The following is a 21,030-nucleotide window of genomic DNA, read 5'->3' as shown; positions in this document are numbered from 1 at the left end:
CCTAACTTTTTTTTATAGATAGGTTTTTTTATTGTCACCTGAATTTGATATATTTTGATGGCTAAAATTAGATTAAAAGATATTAAAATAGATGGAGAAATTAATCTTGCTTGTTAAATTATTATTATTATTATTTAATCTTGGTTGTTGAATTTGAAAGAAAGGTTATGAGTTTGTATAATGAGAAATTAACAGTGTTCTCTTTGTAATTTTGTTTGAAAGTATAGTTGTTTTTTTATTATTTTTTTTTATTCTGAAATGTATTAAAATGATTTTTTTTATTTTTAAAAAATTATTTTTAAGATCAATATATTAAAACAATTCAAAACATAAAAAATAACTTATTTTTAGCAAAAAAAAAATATTGATTTTTTAAAAAATACAGGCTCTTTATCACATGAAAAAACTAGATTTTCTTTTCACTTTGAAGGCGTGGACAAAATGTAAATAGATTTAATTCGTGAGAGTTGGTAAAATAAATGTATAATCAAATTCCAAACACCCTTCTCATTTTCAAGAATTCCATGATTAATTTAATTACAAGCAACGTTAAGTGATGTTCATGATAAGTTTTGTCTGTCAAGTGCTAAAGTAATCAAACAGGCCCCCCTTTCTAAATTCTTTGTAAATAATTCTATCAATGGTTATAAATTTTTAGAGCTTTGATTCTTCTTTTTTTCCCTCTATGTTCCATGAAAGTAGACCATTTCCAAGAAATTTTACTAATGCTCACACTATAAACACTAAATACTTACAAAAATAAGAAAATTAAAAAATAATAATAAAAGATAAAAAATATTTTCCATCAATATATATGAATTACCTGTCACGAAAAATAAAATATTAGCGAAGGTAGAAAGATATTCTAAATTTTGTCTCCGTATTACAATAGTGGAAAGGGTGTCGTATTTTTATCTTAAAAAAAAAAAAGGAGGAGGAAGAAGAACAAAAAGGCACATCATAGAGATCCAATCCCACTAAATTAGCAGGCGATGAGGGGAGTGGGTTTTGACTCTCAAGTTATTTTCTCCTTGAAGATTTATTTGGCCCTCTCTAGGGGCTTTGACTTTGATAAACATGTTTATGCATCAGATCCATTCGAGAAACAGTGCTGTATTGTTGGCTGGCAATAATTAGGTGGGACAAGAGAAAAGCAACTTGATTGATTTAATTTAATTTAATTTAATTATTAATTATGATTAGCAATTTCATCATCAAGACGGGCCACCTCTATTTGAGGGTCGTCAGTTGACATCTGGAGCCAGTTAAGTATGCAGAAGTGGTCTTCTTTTGTATTTTGGACTTTCTTTATTAGAATCCATGTACTTTGCTTGGCCCTTTTGGACTCAGATTTCCCACATAGCTGGACTCCATTTCTGCTTCGATTCTTCATCTTCCCTTTCACACCCTCTCTGAATTCAATCCTGAATATCATAATTATAAAACCTACTAATTAGTTGAGATATAAACTGAATAAATCAATTTAGATCATGTTATTTCAATTTTATTTTTTAAAAAAATATTGAACTAAGTTTCACTATAATTTTGGCCGTGTCAATTATACTGGCCGACAAAGCCGAGTTCAATAGCACTGTGGAAACCTATATAACTTAATTTTATGGTTTAGAATTTTAAAATATGATTACCCACATTAGGTGGAGGTTATAGCTAAAACGATTTTGAATCTTATGATGAAAGAGATAAGCTTTGCCACCAAAAGTAACAGGGAAAAGGATGGACTATGAAACAAGTGTTGGGGCAGAGTAGTCTTTAGAGGAGAATAAAGGGGAAATGGATAATAGAAAAAGAAGAGGAAGAAGCTGGGATTGCTTGAATCTTCCAGCCTTCAATCCCTGCCTGCGTAAGAATCCAAAGGGGCAACGAGGGACACAATCCATAGGGGGCAACATCGGTGTTGATGTGGGCACGCTGCTGTCTTTGATGGTATTTTCTGCATATATATATATATATAAATGAAAGGCATCCACTCATTGGGTCCCGCTTAGGGCTTACCCACTCATTCCGATAGGGTCCCAACCCCCAGCTGGAAAGGTTGACATGTATCCACAAGCAAGTGGATGTTTGGTGGCCGGAGAGCAAAGCTACAATGACTTGGAAGTGTGTGGAAAAGCATGCACTCTCCTTCTGCTGTGGACACATGGGCTCCTCATTCAGTAGCAGTAGCATGGGCTACACTTATCCAACATGTCTAAACCATGGAGAAGAAGGAACAGATGCAGATAAAGAAAGATTGCAGTCCAGATGAAGTCACCATTCATGGTTGAAGCGCTTGATCAAGTCTTCAGTGTTGTGTATGACGGAAGCTAAGGAACTGTATATCGCTGCCGACAACTTTCTGAGGGAAAAGTATCAACGCAAGAGGAAATTAATTAGTGACAGAGAGACACGGTTAGATGAACTTACAAAGCCCCACGTAGATGCCTGAACCCACACAGATACAGCAAGCATAAAAGAAGGCCTGAGGAGGTTGAAATCATGGCCTCTTCTTCTCACAGCCCAGAATGTATAATCTTCTAAACATATTCTTCTCCAAGCTGGCTGGGACAAAAAGGGTGTCCTTCAATTACTTGTGAGTAGCCCTTTTTCATGGATATTTTCTGTCTTCGGCAAATTAACAAGTCATGATCCTTTCCTAAAATACTCAGTTTTTACTCGTTAGACGTTATAAATAGATGAGCATTTCAATCTCTCTCTCTCTCTCTCTATATATATATATATATATATATATATATATATGCACTCGGAAGGGGGGGCTGCCGTTCGCCAATGCTTTACTACTCCAGAAGTCCTCTCTATCAGGTTACACTTTCGAAGCATAAAGAAATGTGTTGAATTTTGGCTTTAATGAGGGAGTACCAGCCCTACTCCCTTTTCCTGTAGTCTTGCTTTATATGGCATGACTGTACGAACACAAAATCCTGACACTAGAGTTAAGGTACAAACTGGCTGCAGCATTGATTCTGATTATACATTTACAAATGCCATGTGCAAAGACTCCATTTACTAGCTGCTAGCCTGAACAAAATTAAATTTATGACCAGAAGAAAGAAAGTGTGTAGCTAGCTAATTAAAAGCCTGTCAGGTAGGGTTTGGAAAACAATAGAAAACAGAGTGGCAGCGCTAAGATGTTGGTAAATCATGAAAATGGGAAAAAATTATAAGATTTTACTTAAGACTTGAAAACCGTGCATGTACCATTGACAACTTCCAAACAAGCAATTGCATTGAAATTATGGAGTACACTTTATTTATAGAGGCCCAACGTGAGTCAACCTGCAGGCACGCTACTTGTTGTTTTGTTGTACCAGCTTCAACATCGACTGCTTTGTTATCTGTAGCTGCCATTTCCTCTCTTTTTCTAGCATAAAAGCGGTGCAGCTATGTTGTTTGGCAGGAGAGACAGTGAAGGAAAATATTGGATTTCTATTGACAAGATCAGTGTAGACCTAGTTAATTAGGGGATGTGACAAAAACTGGAGTTAAGTTTGTTACTAACAGATTGGAGACTTCGATTTGACTTTTGTTTATGATCCAAAAAGGATAACATTTAATAACAGAAGATGTCAAAGAATTCACAAGATGAACACTCATATAAACAAATTGAAATTTGGGACGACGGGACCACGTAAATCTCACGATCACCACCACAGAAACGCAGGCAACAGAAATCATTGCCACTCAACTCTTTTCTCTTCACTCTATCTCCCTTTCTCTACAACTATATGATAGTTACACAAAAAATGGAAAAAAAAAAAGAAAAGAAAAATCACCAAGCCACTTCCTTTGATATCACTTTGCATGTCCAGTTTTCCTCTTTCCGTCGACAGAAACTAGCTGCCTTCCGGGTTTGTTTAGGCCTGGACTCATCCCATTTGGTAGTTTCCTTGACGGTGAAGGAATTAGTGATGGAATTAAACTCCTGGTAACAAAACCAGAAAAAAAATGTAGTAAATATTCTGTTGAAAAAAATTCAAAGCGGGAATCCTAAGAGAAAGTTCTAGTCTGGAAAAAAAAAAATGGCAGTGGTATCTCTAGTTCTAGAAGCTTTACATGTTGTAAGTAATGCGTGCATCTATAAGTTTAAATGACCAGAAATGCTGCTCAGAGAAAAGTGATCAGTAATCATCAGACAGCTTATTACCTTGTTTCTGTGCTCTTGAATCCCCTAGGATTAGTAGTCTTCTTTGTTTTAGATCCCAAAACATTGGGATTGGGAAGGCTGCTCATCCTAGGGATATTAGACTGCCATAGCAAGTCTGGCTCGGAAGAATCACTTGTTGCAGCCTCGAGTTCGTCAGACTCATCGGTGGATGCCATTTCAAACCTCCCCCTCTGAGCATCATACTCTTGGCTGTCCCTTGTGATTAGTGGAGATTTGTAGGGTTGTTCTGGGTAAATCTTCGAAGGGTCTCGAGCATAACTCTGATAAAACATCTCAGGCGACTGTCTGCTGTCTATTTCCCATTGTCCCGCAGGATTTTCATCTCTGTTTGCACTGTCAAGCCTGTTCACCATGACCTTGTCAACCCAGTCACCAGACACTGATTCTCTATCATCGTCCTTTCCGCTCATCGAAGGACTGGAAGCAGGTAGCCATGGAGGTGAATACATTATCAAATCTTGGGGATCCAAGCTTCTTCGCCTACTTGGAACAGACGAATAGTTGTTCCTAACCTGCAGATCATTAAATCAGTATGTAAATTATGGTTATGAGTATCAACTTTATTCTTTGATGGACGGCTACATCGGGCAAACATATTTATATTACAAACACACAGTAAAATCATTTTAACATGATGTTTGAGATGATTGTCTCATGATAAAATGACATATCTTAGTATAAGTAGTAAAATAAGCATTATCCAAATTATTAGATGGGAATCCCAACATTAACAGATGCGTAACCTTGGGAATTAAACATAAATCAGGAGCACAGCCTCAATGCTGAGGCAATATTACTCAATAAACAGATTTATTTATAACCAAAAGCAGTGTTCAAATAATCAATTTCAGTCACTGGTTATGTTAACTTTTACCTCTGAATTACCATTCTCCATCTGCCTATGACCGCTTGTTATGCTACCTGAACTTGTTATGCTACCTGCGCTATGCCAACTGTGAGAAGGAGAAGGCAAACCAGACTTCATTTTAAGTCTTTCCGGGGTGCTGGATCGAGAATGATGTGAGTGCTCTGACTCTACTTCCTTCGATGCTAAGGCTGCTTTGAGATTAGCAATCTGAAACCAGACAATGTAAAAGTGACTCGCGGTATTTCTTGTGGAAAAAGTATATGAGAGATAATAAGTAAGTCAATAATAACACGAACAGGTACTCCAAGACATACCCTATGAAAGAAATTCTGATAAAAATTGAGGCCAATTCTAAACTTCATCCAAAAAACCAAAAAAAGAAAGATGAGGAGCATAGAGTAGAACCTGCTCTTTCAGCTCCTTCGCCTCTGAACTATCTTTATTAACTCGAGCAGCACCAAGCTCAACAGTGGCAACCCTTTCCGCAAATTTAAGTGTACTAATTGTTTCTCCAACAGCATCAGTCTCAGGACTTATGTGGACAAACATGAGCGTCTTAGCCTGCCCACCTGGTGATTATCGAGAACAGAAAAATAGTTGGGATGGGATTAGATTATAGAAAGAAGGGAAATAGAATGTCCTTGGTTAACCTTACCAAGTGAATCTTGTAGTAGTTGCGTGAGTTTGCTGTTCCGGTAGGGAACGTGTGAGTTTTTTTGAGCGAGAGAGGCAATCACATCTCCTAAAGCAGAAAGAGATCTATTGATATGCTGTGCTTCCTTTAATCGATCTCCCGTCACCTCGGATTTGTCAACCCGTTCACTTCCTGCCAGGTCAACTAGATGCATTGAGCCACGGATTACTGTTCCAGATGCCAACTCTCTCCCTTGAACATGAACTGTAAGGCAGCTGCAAATATGGGCCAGTTATGAGTTTCGTTTAGTTAAGCACTATTATTGAAATGGTTTTCCAAAAATCACACTTGCAACATGGAGCATTCATTAAGCACACCTATGGGATCGACTGCTGCGATCATTCATTGCTGTAGCGCTAACTGCACGATTCCTGAGCCCAATGTTCATCAAATTTAAGACATCAGACGGTGATGATACAGTTACAAGACTTGCTTCTGGTACATTAATTCCATTCTGAGAACTGTTTCGAATTTCTAATGTATACAGGAGTTAAGAATCCAAGTAGAAAAGTAAGCTGGATTGAAGAAAAAGACATTATTTTAATGAAAGAAAATAGTGTCATGAAGGATATCTTCTGTTAACACCATCAGTTACAAGGAGATCCCTCACTTGCTCGTTGTAAATCTCAAGCATTTGGACAGAGATATCATAGCAAATAACTTCCTTTCTTTGATCTGAAAGGAGAAATAGATCGCTCAAAGCCCTGTAGTTTACACCTAAACTTTCCTCTGTGAGCTCCTTGGGACCGGTCTGAAAAATGAAACGAACGAAGTTAAATGAGTAACCAAAGGGTTAACCAAAATCCATGTTTTAATAATGGTACATGAATCCTCTCACCATAGTAAATGTCTTTCCGGATCCAGTTTGACCATATGCAAATATACACACGTTGTAACCATCAAGAACAGAACGAATCAGAGGCTGGGTGTCTGCAAATACCTCCTCTGCAGGAAAGCCAGGAGTTAAAATTTAAATAGGAAAACTGATAGGAATGAAAAAGAACCCGAATGAGACCTCACTGACCTTGAGTTGCCAAAGGACCAAAAACCTTGTTGAAGCTGAATGATTTGCGTCCCTCTTTGCCATATTTTGAAGGGGTGCTAATTGTAATGTTCCTTTCATCTATGTGATCCACCGTACTGAAACGACTTCCTTGCCCAGTCAAAAAGGGTCTTACTCGGCAATATACTCTAATATTTCCTAATGAAATATATTCATTTCCATTAAATTTAGCGAAGAAACTTAGTAAATGAGTGCATTAAAGCCATGGAATCAGAATTTAAATAACTGGTATACCTTTCAGGTCCTGCACTTGATTGTATAACTTGCGATTCTCCTCGAGGACTCTCTGGTAGCCTGAAGCTGCATGAGCTAGACCATGCAAGTGCTTACCTGTTTCAAGAAACTAGTGGTGATATAGATTACTCTCTTCTAATAATCTGGAATGAGTGTACAGAATCTTAATTTTACCTAAATTGTTGAACTCCTCCACATGTTTCATTTGCAAAAGGTGCATTCCTTCTTTTGTAGCATAAAGAGTAAGTTTCAGTTCCTGCAGGCACCATCATTTATCACTGATTAACATCTTGTGGAGAGGTAAAAAGACTTCACCCTTGTGTAAATACTGAGACATTACCTTAATGTCTTGTTTCTGTCGTTCAACCATCGCTTGCTGTTTCAAAAGCTGGTCTTCTGATTCCTCGTGAGGAGTGCCCTTGTGATGGCAGCATTCCCGTGTATTGATTTGTGTGGAAGTTTCTTCTTCCATCTTAACCATAGCATTAGCAAAAGAAAATGTCACCCAATTGGTTTAAAAAATTCAGAGCCTCGATAAATGTAAACAGCGCCATTCTAAATTACATTCCAAGTTATGCAACTGCATTGCATGAGTGAAACATTCATAGTGCAAGCCAAGACGCATACCCTTGTGTCACTTGAAGTTCTTGAAAGAGGCATGACAGGGCTAGCTACTTCCATATCTTTTGCTGTTATTTTCATCTGTCAGATTCGCATTAATGACGAGACACTTAGATTTCTTAGCAATAATATGAGGAGGTAACTTTTCAGTGCGCACAAATATGGGGAGAGGAGGGGTAATATCATTTTAACAAACATAACAGCTCACCTGCTCATTCTGGCTCGCCAACCGACGCTCAAACTCCTCCATGACCTTGTTTAGCATAGACTCTACTATCTGTTTCCAATCAAAGTGCTATGATTTTCCGAAAAGTTTCTTTTGCATCTACTTTAGAGGACAACAAGCATTATAACACTTACATTAGGTATTTCTTCTTGCTTCCTGCTTGAAAGAGCTGCTCGGACAAGCATATTCAAGGAACGAGAGGCACCCTGCACATGCAAATGGACTTGTGATTGCTACTTGCCTTTCTAAATTCGTAAAATAAAAATTGAAAATTTCACTTACAGCTTCACTGAGGTCATTGAATTGTTCATCAAATGAAGACGGATCACCACTGCATGCCCGAGAAAAGGAATTCTTGAAAGGCTCGGAATTTTTTCGCATGAAGGGTTTCCCACCCCCACAGGTTGAGGGTTTTAAATTTCCTCCATATTTCCATGTCCCAATCCCACCACTCTGTTTCCAGTCACTATATGATTTGAGTGCTAAAATACAGTTCACAACTCTCGCAGATTTTCCACCCTGGAAGTTAATGATACAAAAGAATATCACTGCAGGAAGACAACTCTCACAATGCAACAGAAGATTAGCATGGCATTTTCTGGATTTTCTGTTCTGTTTCTACCTGAACTTATACTCTCACCTGTTCCAAATCAGAGGCTTCAAAGGTTGGAATTCCCATTTCCTCAATAGCTACCAGGAAGTTTCTCACATTTTCGAAGTACTGAAATGCTGATAAAGCTGCTCCATCAGGAACTTCAACAGAATCACCAGGACCTTCCACTACCTACGGACAATTCAGATCACCAAAACCGACTAATAAGTTAACTATCCTCGAAACATAATGAAATAAAAAAAAACCAGGTTGAATGAGACCTTTGGAACTGCTCCAGGTTGAACCTTGTTAAGGACGTTACATAAGATTATCCCACTTCGCAATCCAAGCCTGAATTCTTCTTCAGAGGGCTCAGCTGGCAAATCTTTACCCCCGACAACCCCCACTGTTTTTCGAAGCCACCCAGCTGCTTCATACCTTCTCAAGGCTGCAAACCAATACAAAAATGTAAAATCACCAAACTTCTCTTTTTTTCCTTTTCTTCTTTTACAGAAAAATATGTATCGACCCAAATTTGGATATTTAAAGGCCTCCTATTCTGACTCCAATTTCGCTACAACAATTCCATCTAACCACACATGATGGGAAGTCCTCAGTGAGTAAAAATACGAGGAACAAGCACCATGAAAGAAGTAATTACAAGAAATCTCTAACTTGAAAAAAGTTTCATCTACATGCTGCTTCAATGACCATCAATAAGAGCTCGAATTATCAGGCTCAAAGGAAGAGCTTTCTCAATATTACTACAAAAATTCCTCTAGCAGCCAAAATTCACGAATCTAGCCGAGAAACACTATCAATATCAATATAGGATCGCATAATCCATGACAAATCCTTAAATTCTACAAATTTCAATTCCATGATGTGTGTGCATTAATCCAACTTGTACGAATCAACCACCTAATCTATAAAATTCAACAGCCTAAACATAAATTCCTCATAGATCATCAAGATTCCACAAAAATGAATTGAAAACACAGACCGTAAGTTTCTCAAGCATCCAATCATCAAAGAACACAAACAAAAAGGCTTGATCAAATTCAATCAAAATGTTCAGCAAAGAAATAAATGATCAAGGAAAAGATTGATATATATATCATACAAGCTTCTTCGGCTTTTCTTGAAGCCACCAAATCAACGCCTCTTGGTCGAGTTCCAATATTTTCTTGAAGCATATCCTCTACAACAGAAGCAACAGAGAAAGGCCAAACTTGTTGTTGCTGCTCTGTTGCCATTCTCTTCTTCTCTTTAAAAATACCACCACCCCACAACAACAAAATCCAATCTTTCCAATTCTAAAGATCTTACGTAAAAAAAAACCAATTCAAAATTTTCCCATTTAACCTCAAAAAACACCAATAAAAGTAAAAAAGTTTGTATATTTCTATGTATACAATGCAATGTGTATGTATATATAGCTGTTGTTCTTGTTGTATTCTTTGAGAGAAGACAAGAAATGTGGTGTTTCTCTAGATCTACAAAGAAGGTTTTCTTGAATTATAAGGAGGGAAAGAGAGAGAATTTTCCCGGGAAAAATTTCTCTCTTAACTTTCTCTGTGGTGTTGGTTTCTTTTCTTTCTCTTTCTCTTTCTCTTTCTGTTTGTGTTGTTGCTGAGTCTAATATTGAAGAGAAAAGGGCTGCCCGAACCTGGTTCCGAGCCTCCCGGTTTGGGCTGGTTTATAATTTTTGTAGGGTATAGAGAAAGTGAAGGGCTAATTTTTACCTTTATATATTTTTCAGAATACTATTTATTGCTCACTTTTTTTTTTCTATTTTTCTTTAGTGAACTTGAGAAAAATCAAAGAGTTTTTTACTTTTTCATGCCTATAGTTTTTATATATATTAAAGAAATATATATTTTTTTTTATCACATTTTATAAAAAATATATTATTATTTAAAACAATTCATTTATGATAAAAAAAAATATTTCCACAATCTTTCGTGGAATTCAAATCCATTTTAAGTAAGCGTTTGGAAACGTTATTATATCTATATTTCTAAAAAAATTAATTTTTTTTGTTAAAAATTAATTTTTTTGTATGTTTTGATGCGCTGATTCTCAAAAATAATTTTTTTTAAAAAAACACATTATTTTGATGTATTTCAGCACGGAAAATACTTTAAAAAACAACCGCAACCACAATCCTAAACATGTTAATAAATCAAGTTATCATTTGAGAGAAATCTCAAAAATTGTTGTGTATTTTATTAGAATTCAGAGTGATAGATTAGATTTTTTTTCATATATTTTATTGAAATAGATTTCTTGGAGTGATTATTTATAGAATTTGAATATTTTCTATGCTAATAAATTAAGGAAAATAGACTTTTAATTATTCATCTATATAATTTTTCCAAAAACAGTTATGATAATAATTATATCCTTTGTTTTTAATACCTGAACCTGGGCTTTTCTCTATTCAATGAACACAAAATCTAGGGCATAGCTAAAGTTAACCAGTTCAGATTCTTGATTTCATTTTCAAGAAAATAAAAAAAAAAGCATTGAAGTTTTGGCTCTTGATTGTCTTTGGAATGACGATTTAGTTCCACAAAATCTCGTATGTGACAAACCAGCTTTTTCAGATTAAATGAAAAGATATATGTATAATTATAATACTTGGTATTATATTTTGAAGGCTTTTTAAAAGTGTGATTATAGTTATTTTTTTAAGTATTTTTTATTTATAATTGTATTAAAATAATATTTTTTTATTTTTTAAAATTAGCACATTAAAATGGTCTACAAATACCAAAAAAAAATTATTAATTTGAAGAAAAAAAATAATAACTAAATTATTTTAAAAAAAATACTTTTAAAACATAAAAACAGATAAGTTATCTCTTTAAATTATTTGTTTTTTCTGTATCAAATTAATAATAAAATGTTATTTAATTGTTTATCAAAATATATATATATATATATATATTGATTTTTTTTTTTTTTTTTTTAACAGGAAACATAATTTCTGCCTCGCCTGAAATAAAAAGGTAGATCAAAGGAATCAATCAAGTGGCGATGTAGAGCAAAGAGAGTCTAATGTAACCTCTTAAATTTGATGGAAAAACATACGACGTTGCTTTCACTTCTCACCTTCCATAATTAATGGCACGAACTTCATTAGCCTTGCCACGTGCCAAGACAAGAAGCTCCTTCCCTTTTATGTTCCTTCATATTTACATTGAAAATGCCGCAAAAAAATAGCAACTCTTCTAAGATTAGTGGTATTCGTTCACTGAAATGGACTGTCTTTTGCTTGTGTATAAAGGCTAGATCGACGACATGTGATCATGATTAGAGAGCTTAATCATTTCATTAAACAAAAGTTATAAAGACATCATACGAATTAAACAACACCTCTTATAGGGTATAGTTTAATTGATTAGTTCTTGATTTACTTTTTAAAAATTATCATTAAATATCATAAATTTTAGGATCATTGTGAAAATTTATATTGTTATTAACTTCAGAACTCGTAAAATTAATTAAGATACACGTAAACTAGCTCAAATATTCATGTTAATAAATAATAAAATAAAAAACAACTCGGAAGAATATAGCTTAACAAATCAAGTCTTGAATTTGTTCCCAAAAAAATCATCAGTTTGAGCCTATAAATCTCATGGTTATTGACTTCAGGATCTGTGGAATTAGTCGAGATATACACAAACTGGCTTAGACATCAATATTATTAAATAATTTATATATATATATTAAAAAAAAAAAAAACAGCACCTCTTACTTCTTGTCATACCAACATTGTACTTGTCAGCAAATGAAACTTTATCTGTAGAGAATGTTACTTGAAAATGTCATTCCTTTCCTTATTCTTTGAACCTTATGCTATTTAGCAACACATTAACTAGCAGACATTTAAATATTCTCCGAGTTTATAGCACCAAGAAATATAATAAATCTTTGTGTACAATGCGTGACTTTTAGCCTCCAATTAAAGAAAATCCACGAAAAATAAGATTTTTTTATGAATGCGTTAGTTTGAATGTGGCCAATTTATATTTTAAAAAAAATTATGAATCGAATTGAAATGATTAAACCGGTTCAAACCAACTAGTTTAATTTGATTTTTTTTTTAAAAAAAAACCAGTTATACCTATGTCCATTTAATTGAGTTTTTTAGGCCTTTTTATAATGGGCATGAAATTTTTTCTTAATGTATTTTGGTTTTATTTTACTATAGATCTAAAGTGTTTTTTAAAGAAAAAAAATTCTTTATTATGGGCATTAGATGTTTTTTGGGTTCAAACCAAATTAGTTCGGTTTAATTTAGTTAATTTTAACCTTCTCAAATCGAAATTGAACTGCATTGAAAAAATTTTAAGTTTTTAAAATCAATTTTTTCAGCTTATTTTTTCAGTTATGTTTTCTGGGTTTTTTTTTTTATTGGGTTTTTTAGTTACTCAGTTTTTATGCTCACTTTTTATCAGATTCTATCAACCCAACAGGTCAACCATGACTTGATTGTTCGGTCAAAACCTGATTTGATTTTTATTAGAAAAATTAAAATAATTTTATTTTGAATTAACATGAGTTAACTCATTTAAATCATAACCCGAGCCTTAGACTGAAATTTAATAACTTTAGTTTCGATGCGTGAAAACCAATACAAGAAAAACAGCTCTACATTTTAAAGCGAAGAAAAAGCACCATTACCTAAATAAATTGCGACTCCATATATAGTAATCAAAGTTTGCCAGAACATATACAAATATTCTCTATATCAGAAAATGAAACGAGGCTGGTGAATCATAAACATCCTTGTTGTTCTAGGCAAACGGTCATTTTCAGTCATCGACATATATATAGTTGTTAAAAGATCATTAAATAGTTACCCACCTGTCCAATATATACTTTAATTTCTTGCAACCTGCAGAAAGTAGAGTAAGACTTTAACGCCATGAGCAACTCATCTGAGCTTCTTTATTCACTAAAGGAAATTAATCAGTAGGGACAGGCACGGATTTTCAAAGGAGAAATGGGCAGTTTCTCCTGTAGGACCTGTGCATGGAAAATGACCATCAAAATCAGCCGTAAAGAGAAAAAACCAGGAAAAAATGATGACATTGTCTGGGTGCCATTGCAGCAGTTGTCTCTGAGAGACGATGGCGAGCCAGATAACAATTCATAGACACAGTGAGTGGAAAGCACATGATATGTGAGCATCGTTTCATGATTTTGGCACATTAATCTCTATTAATTAATGTTTTTTCTACCAATCCATGCAAGGGTTATACGAGGAGCTTCTAGTCTAGCGAAGAAATCCATTATTCTTTTCCTAGCTCGTTTCCTTCTTTTCATGAAGAAAAGAATATCACTTTAACATAAATATTGGCTTCTAACTAGGGCGCTCGCTCATCCTTGTCGGGAATTCTTTTTCATTTGGAATAACGATTGTAATTTATTTGGTTTTTTTATTATTATTATTATTAGTGTTTATCAATGTTATAGCCATGAGCATTGTTATGAAATTCAGAAGGAATTTTGTAGTTGAATCTCAAACTTGTTTAACCAAAACCTAATTTAAATCAAGTTTTTTTTAAAAAAAAAAAAAACAAGTAGGAGAGAGTTTATCCAATGTGATCCGGTCAAAAAATATAAATTTATCAATGATTTAATTTTTTAAAAATATTTTTTTCAAAACAAAATCGTTTTGATTTATTTTTTTTATAAAAATGACTTTATCACCGTCTTGTAACCTAGATTTTATCTTAATTCAGGTTTAAAAACTATAGATATGACAAGGAAGTGAACATCAATTTACTAGATGTGTTGTTTTAAGAATTCTCAAACTCTAAAAAATAAAAAGTGTGTGTAAATATATATAATTGATTTGATTTTACAGAAAAAATAAATGGCTAATAGAGGGATGCAAAGAATCCTTATAAATTTATACGGAGATAGTTCATCGATCGATACTAAAATCATGAATTATATAAATAATTCAGGCTTAACCAAAAAAAAAAGTTTAGGACAATTTATGTTTTTTTTTCCTTTGCAAATATTATTCACTCTTATTTGGATTTCAAAACAAAAAGCCCATAATCTGTTCAATGGATTATATTTCGAATTTGTCATTTACCAATCTGCCAACCATAATATCGTTTGTTTGCGTAAGTAAAGCTGTAAATAATCAAACATAACAAGGACATTAATGTCAATTCAAGCCCCTTGTTCCCTCCAATATTTAAAAAGTATTCAAACATATGGTTCGGACCCAAACCTCATAGGTTCGGATGATTAATTTTCAGAAATGCGTAATTAAGGGCCATTAAAGTTATAGTGGCCCCCCCGAGCGTGGTCCAAGTGAGGGCCCAGTGAACCATGCCGGCATGCTCTAGTTAACGCCATACGGATGCCGGCCCAATCTAAACCCTTGATACAAGTGGGCTCCCTTGGCCCGGTAAAAGACCGACCTAAAACATATCTTCTTCTTTTTTATATTATTATTAAATAAAATCTTAAAAAAAGGTTCACATGAATTCCTTCTTTTCTCTTTTGTAAATAGCAAAAATTTGTATGTTTTAAATAAAATAAAGATAAAAATTTGAACAGGAAGAAATTTAAATAGGCCATGCTTCTTCCAAAAGTCTAGGGCTTAATTTTTAAATAAATAATTGAGGTGTTTGATTATATAGTATTTTAATTAAAGATGTTTAAAGAAATATGTTTTATAATAATTGAAAATTATATTTTCTTATTATCACATTGTCGTTCTTTATTTGAATTATAAAGAAAGTTGTGAGAATTTCATTTTTGAGCAAACAATGGCTAAAGTGCGTTGATAAAGTCATGGAACACACTAGACTCGAATTAAAAGTTTGTTAGTTAATAAAAAAAATGTTATATTAACTTATTGTAAAAATAATTAAAATAATATTTTTTTAATTTTTTTAAAAATTAAACTAGATTTTACTTAAATTCTAATGAGTAACTCGCAAAATCAACCAGGTTGTAATTAAATCAATTCTCAAATGATTTAATATAAAATTTATTTTAAATTTAATAAATTATAAAATTAATTTATTGAATTTGATCTAAATTTAATAAAACTCCTTCAATAAAATTTATTTTAGTCTATAAATATCTGATTTTGAATTTATTTTATTAAAAAAAATTAAATTTTCTTTATCAACATCTCTCATTAGTCAACAAAATATCATCAAATTTTAATCTTTGTATTTTTAAACCTCCTCAACTAATTTTTTAATTATTTTTTTAGTGTTCTAACATTTTTTTTTCACTGTTATATTTCTTGATAATATTTTTTTAATTTTTTTGTATTTTATTTTTTAAAAAATATATATAAATTAAAAAATAACCCAAAATAAATTATTACATATGCAATGATCTAATATCAGTAAAATTGTAATAGTTGCTCAAGATTTTTTTCAAAAAAAAAAAAAGACCAAACAAAATCAGACTAGCTCAAGCCCAGAGATTTTTATATATCGCAGTCAACTTTGATGATAACACCTAAGCAATGTAGCCTGTCCTTACACCCAGACAAAGGAATGGACACCACCAAACAAAAACAATGTACCGTGTCCTCCGACGGACTACACATTCTTTTTATTATATATATATATATATATATATATATATATATATATATATATATTATCTTTTCCTTAAACAAATGCAGCCTGAAAACTTCCTCCTTTGTCGTTTCCTCCTTTCCTAACCTTTCTCAAGGTACATCAATGATGATTACATTAAATGTACTCAATTTCATGTGGTTCATCATCATGCATGGTTATAAAACTCCTTCTAATTCAATACTTTGATAAAAGATTGTTATAAATGTTTTTTTAAACTAATTATATATTAATGATTTTAATTAAAAAATTAAATTAAAATTGATAAAAAGAGTCAATAATATTATAATCAATAAATAATCTAAATAAAATAAAAAAAAGATAGTATGGTTCAATAAATTAATAACATGAATAAATAAAATGTTTTAAAATAAAATTTTATACTAAAATGAAGAAATTACTGAATTATAGGAAGTACATAAAAATTTAGTGATAACTTTGTTGTTTTTATTATAACAAGTTTTTAATCAATAAAGTTTAGGTTAAATGAAACCTAAATTTCAAGAGGAAGCACACAATATGACCCTATAAAACTCAAGATTTTTCTCATTTTTTCAAGCATTTTTCATATCTAGTTCAATACTTATCTACACGATGTGAATTATAACATAATTAATAAATATATAGCAAATATTAAAGAATTTATTTTTAATAAATGTGATGAAAATATAAAAAATATAGACACATTTAAAGATTTTATGCGATCTTTTGACATAGATTTTTCTTTAATAATTTCTCAAACGACATAAATAATTTCATCTAATGATGTCAAATATAAGATAAGACTATAGCTAAATGTTCCTTTAAAAAAATATACTAAGATCCATTGTTTTGTTTAAATGAGATTTTTTAAAAATATTTGTAACTATTGTAAAAAATAATAATAAAATTCTTATAATTTTTTTAAAAAAAATTTGTAACTATTGAGTCTAAGATAATTTCAAAAGTCAAATTTAGAAAAACTCGTAAACTCAGCCTGGTTTTATTGAACTTGCACGAGTCAAGTCTGATTTTACTAGTTTTAAAGTTTTTTAGTCTGATATTGCATGTTAGATACATGTTGACTCGTAAAATCATATAATTTTAGGAGTCAATTTATGGTTTTAACAACAATGACTTGGATTATAGATTGTGGTGATTAATCTAGGTTAATTCAAAATAATGTTATTTTAAAAAATAAAAATAAAAGTTAAATTACATTTCATTCTAGTTTTGAATTGATCTTGGGTTAATTCGTTAAGTTAATTAAATTTGATTGAGTCAATTCTTAACTCGAATTGATATAGAACCCAATTTGAATTAGATTCTGAGTTGGTAGATAATTAGATTAACCTATTAGACTAGACTGGTTTCATAATAATAATAGTAGAATATAGAAGATTTAGTGTTAATTGGCACACAAACTAATTAAATGATATTATTATCATCTATAAACAAAACTCTCTCTCACTTTACCTTTTAAAAAAAAAGTAAAAAATGTCAAAATATCTAGTATATTGTCCAATATTTTATGATAACTTCTTTAATTTTATTTCTCTAGGTGGTGATGTGATTCAATTTCTTCAACAAGTCAATAAAACTTCACAATTAAAGATTGCACATGCTGCTAGAGACTGGTTTGTATCAGGAATCACTTCAACATTGCAGGGCAATATCAATATTCTTGTGTCCTTAACTCAAGTGCCCTCTAACTTTAGGCATGATTAACATTCTAAGGGGAAAAAAGTATAAAGCGTGTCTTGTAACTTTAGAAATTAACCTACCGAGTTTGGATATCGAAAAAGATAATTGTATCTTACGATCTATCCCAAAATTAAGCACGGGTTCAAACATGAGGCCTGTTTGTTATACCAATACAAAACATACTTATAGATTAGGTTCATGTGTAAAAACTAGACATTCAAAGACTAGCAATGATCATGATTGGAGTTTAATATTGTTCTCGTAATATGTAATAAGGTTGCCCTAAAGGTCTCAAAAATGAAAATGATACGTATATTTTTTGCTTTCTATCAAGAAAAGATTAGAGGGTGGGAATTTAGTATTTGAAAGCTAATTGAAATCATATGTTCCACTAATAACTTTAAACATACGCCTAAAATTGTTAAGTATGATCTTAAAGAAGTGATCATAGAATAAGGATTATATATATGCTTCCTCTTTGAGTTTTATTAATGCAGAATCTAGTTCTATTATATAATACTTGATTGGAAGAGGTTCAAGGCTTTATTTTGAAGTTGATGTGTAGGTAGTTGATGATTTAAACCTTGACATGCCGGGCGGGGGGAGGGGGGCTGCTTATTCCAGCAAGTAGTGGCTTGTTAGTTGCTATCAAGACCTAACACAGTTAATTTAATATCAAATTAGAAACAAAAGCTCCATCTTTTGACTCTTTTTTATGTAATCAACATCTTTTCAGTGCTTAATAAAACCAATAAACACGAGCATATGAGCCTAAAGTTTAGGGTTTGATAGGCAAAGAAAAGAAGTCAATGCAGCGGGTCCAATCTACACCTTTTTTTGAGTTCTTGGGATCCTTCAGGTCCCAATTTCCAAACCCAGTTGGAAGGCAAGTCAGGAGTGAGATGCAAAACTCATTCCGAAGATGCAATTCTCCATTCCTTTTATCTACCTTACATTGTAGGACCAATTTATGCATTTTAAGCCTTGCAAAGAAGTTATTGGTTTCCGGACCTTTACCACTTTTGAAACAAGAGCTGTCATTAACTTAAACAATCCTCAAATTCTACGACACTCTTGTCTGCTTGGTCCAACATTCTTTTAACGTATTTCTCCAAAACCCCAGCTACATAAAGAAAAGATTAAAAAAAAATTAGGTGATATGAACAAGGCGATGTAAAAAGTGCGTTTTTTATAGGAAACTTTGTTCAAAATCATGATGTTCAGTCACACATTCTTTTCTGCTTGCACTCTCCACCATCCTTTCTTTCATTGCAGCCCATGTGTTCAAGTCACCTCATGAATCCCCCAAGCACTTGATGATACAGATTGTTTAACTCCTAAAATCCCTTAAATCTTTTTCAATTAGATAGAAATGATGATAGATTAGCCAAGTTTTGTAGGCAATGTGACAGATCATCCACTGAGTTGAACTTAATGATGCCAAGAAAACATAAAAGATAGAGGTCTAACAAAGCTTTAGTGTGCTATATGACTTGCCAAATAGCTATGCTCATCCCTTTTATCCTCGCACTAAATCCAGTGTTAACAATGGAGGAAAAAAAGGAGAAGATAACTAAACAATGTTTTTTCTTTAGGGAGGCAAAGGTTTTATTTTGTAAGAAGTGATAAACATTATCATTTGTATAATCTTTGATGATGTGGTGCGTAGTTGATGAAAAAACTTGGAGAGATTACGTATGATTGTCATAAACACTCCAAGTAATTGAATTGGATAAGAAGATACTAGATGAGTTGAGTTATCATATATAAATTAATCGTGAAAATCATCAGAATTAATAAATTTAATTTGATTTAAGGCTCGAGTGATAAATTAGGCAGATTGATTTGGATAAATTTAAAATAGTATTATTTTCAAGATTTTAAAAAGAAATCAAAATAACTTTATTATAAAAAAAAAAAAAAACGAATCAAGTTTTGACTGAGCTAATAGTTAACCCCAAATCTAATAATTTGATTGAATCAACTCTCACCTGGTTTAATTTTAATTTTATTCTAAGTTAAATTTTAAACTATTCGATTAACATATAAATTCTAATTAAGTTTAAAAACACTGATTTTAAATATAAAATGATGACGGTTCAGAGTCATCTAATAATTAATTTATATATCACTTATTACACAACTTCTATTCTAATAACTAATTTTGAATCTAGAGCTAGCAATGAACTGGGTAGGCAATCATGTTTGGAGAGAGTAAACAATACACCTTGCAAATTTTGGTGGCATGATCACTGCAATTCCATGGACATTGAAATGCTTTTCATTGGATTCTGTGGAATTCTTTTGACGATTACAGTGGGAAATTGTTGTTGTGACATAATTCTCACTAGGGCATGCAGGTCCCTTTCATCGTCAAGGAAATCATGAATGATTGAAATTTTGTTTTACTTTAATCATAATTTTAAAAATATTTGATTAATCAATATACATTATAGTTTTGCTTAAGTTTGACTGAAAACTCTTTTTACAACTTTAATTATAAAAAACTATGATTTATAATTTTCTTAAATCTATTTTTTTCAAACTAGAACTACAAATGCTACCTGATGAAGATGAACAGTGGTATGTGCAGCGATCCATGTTCTTGAGTCATGTCCATGGTGACAGCCATGGAGTTTGTGAGCTCGTTTGCTCATCTTAAACTAAAGCCCAGAGCATTAGCAAGCCTGTCCACTGCAAAATGGTTAGTTAATTCAGCCTTTTAGACCTCCAAAGCATTCTTTCTTTTTTCTTGCCAAACCCCATGAACATCAAGGAATATGGATTCGAGCCCGAAATCTAAATTTTGAAGCAAAACTCGTGTGCACGTGAGTCGCTTATAAATTCACAATATCAAACAACCAATTTAATCCAAGAATTTAACAATTTGTTAGATGAAATTAGATTTTGCAAAAAAATATATATATATCCTCGAGAAATAACAATATAATAAAAAGTTACAAGTCGAAAGTCTAAAAAAAATGAGACGAGACTTGGGAACAAATAAAAATCATTATTACTGTGTAATCCAAAATTCATTGAAAACTTTCCAAAAACTGAGGAAAAAACAACCAACTCGGATGATATATATATATATATATAACACAATTTAGAGAGATAGGCAAGATAATTAATTTTTTCTTTGAAAATAAAGTATTTTCTGTTAATTGAAAATTATTTTTTGTTGATTAATTTTTTTAATGATAAAAAAAACATGAAAAAATTTGAA

The 21,030-nt window shown here is 32.2% G+C and overlaps 1 protein-coding gene across 1 annotated transcript; it reads right to left on the bottom strand.

The window, feature by feature from the left end:
• Nucleotides 1-3,592: 3,592 nt before the first annotated feature.
• Nucleotides 3,593-10,082, bottom strand: LOC118060959 (kinesin-like protein KIN-14G). The gene is made up of 19 exons (XM_035074284.2): nucleotides 9,605-10,082; nucleotides 8,763-8,929; nucleotides 8,530-8,673; nucleotides 8,172-8,408; nucleotides 8,024-8,095; nucleotides 7,872-7,940; nucleotides 7,670-7,744; nucleotides 7,383-7,514; nucleotides 7,217-7,298; nucleotides 7,043-7,138; nucleotides 6,770-6,946; nucleotides 6,584-6,690; nucleotides 6,318-6,496; nucleotides 6,063-6,224; nucleotides 5,707-5,960; nucleotides 5,457-5,620; nucleotides 5,058-5,258; nucleotides 4,163-4,695; nucleotides 3,593-3,940 (listed from the first exon to the last, which is right to left on the bottom strand). Exons 1-19 carry the CDS (start codon nucleotides 9,735-9,737, stop codon nucleotides 3,811-3,813), a joined length of 3,114 nt encoding a protein of 1,037 aa, XP_034930175.1. The 5' UTR covers nucleotides 9,738-10,082; the 3' UTR covers nucleotides 3,593-3,810.
• Nucleotides 10,083-21,030: the final 10,948 nt, after the last annotated feature.

The sequence above is a fragment of the Populus alba genome, chromosome 13 (genome assembly GCF_005239225.2).
Source record: "Populus alba chromosome 13, ASM523922v2, whole genome shotgun sequence".
NCBI classification, from domain to species: Eukaryota; Viridiplantae; Streptophyta; class Magnoliopsida; order Malpighiales; family Salicaceae; genus Populus; species Populus alba.
This window is presented reverse-complemented; position numbering and strand designations above follow the sequence as displayed.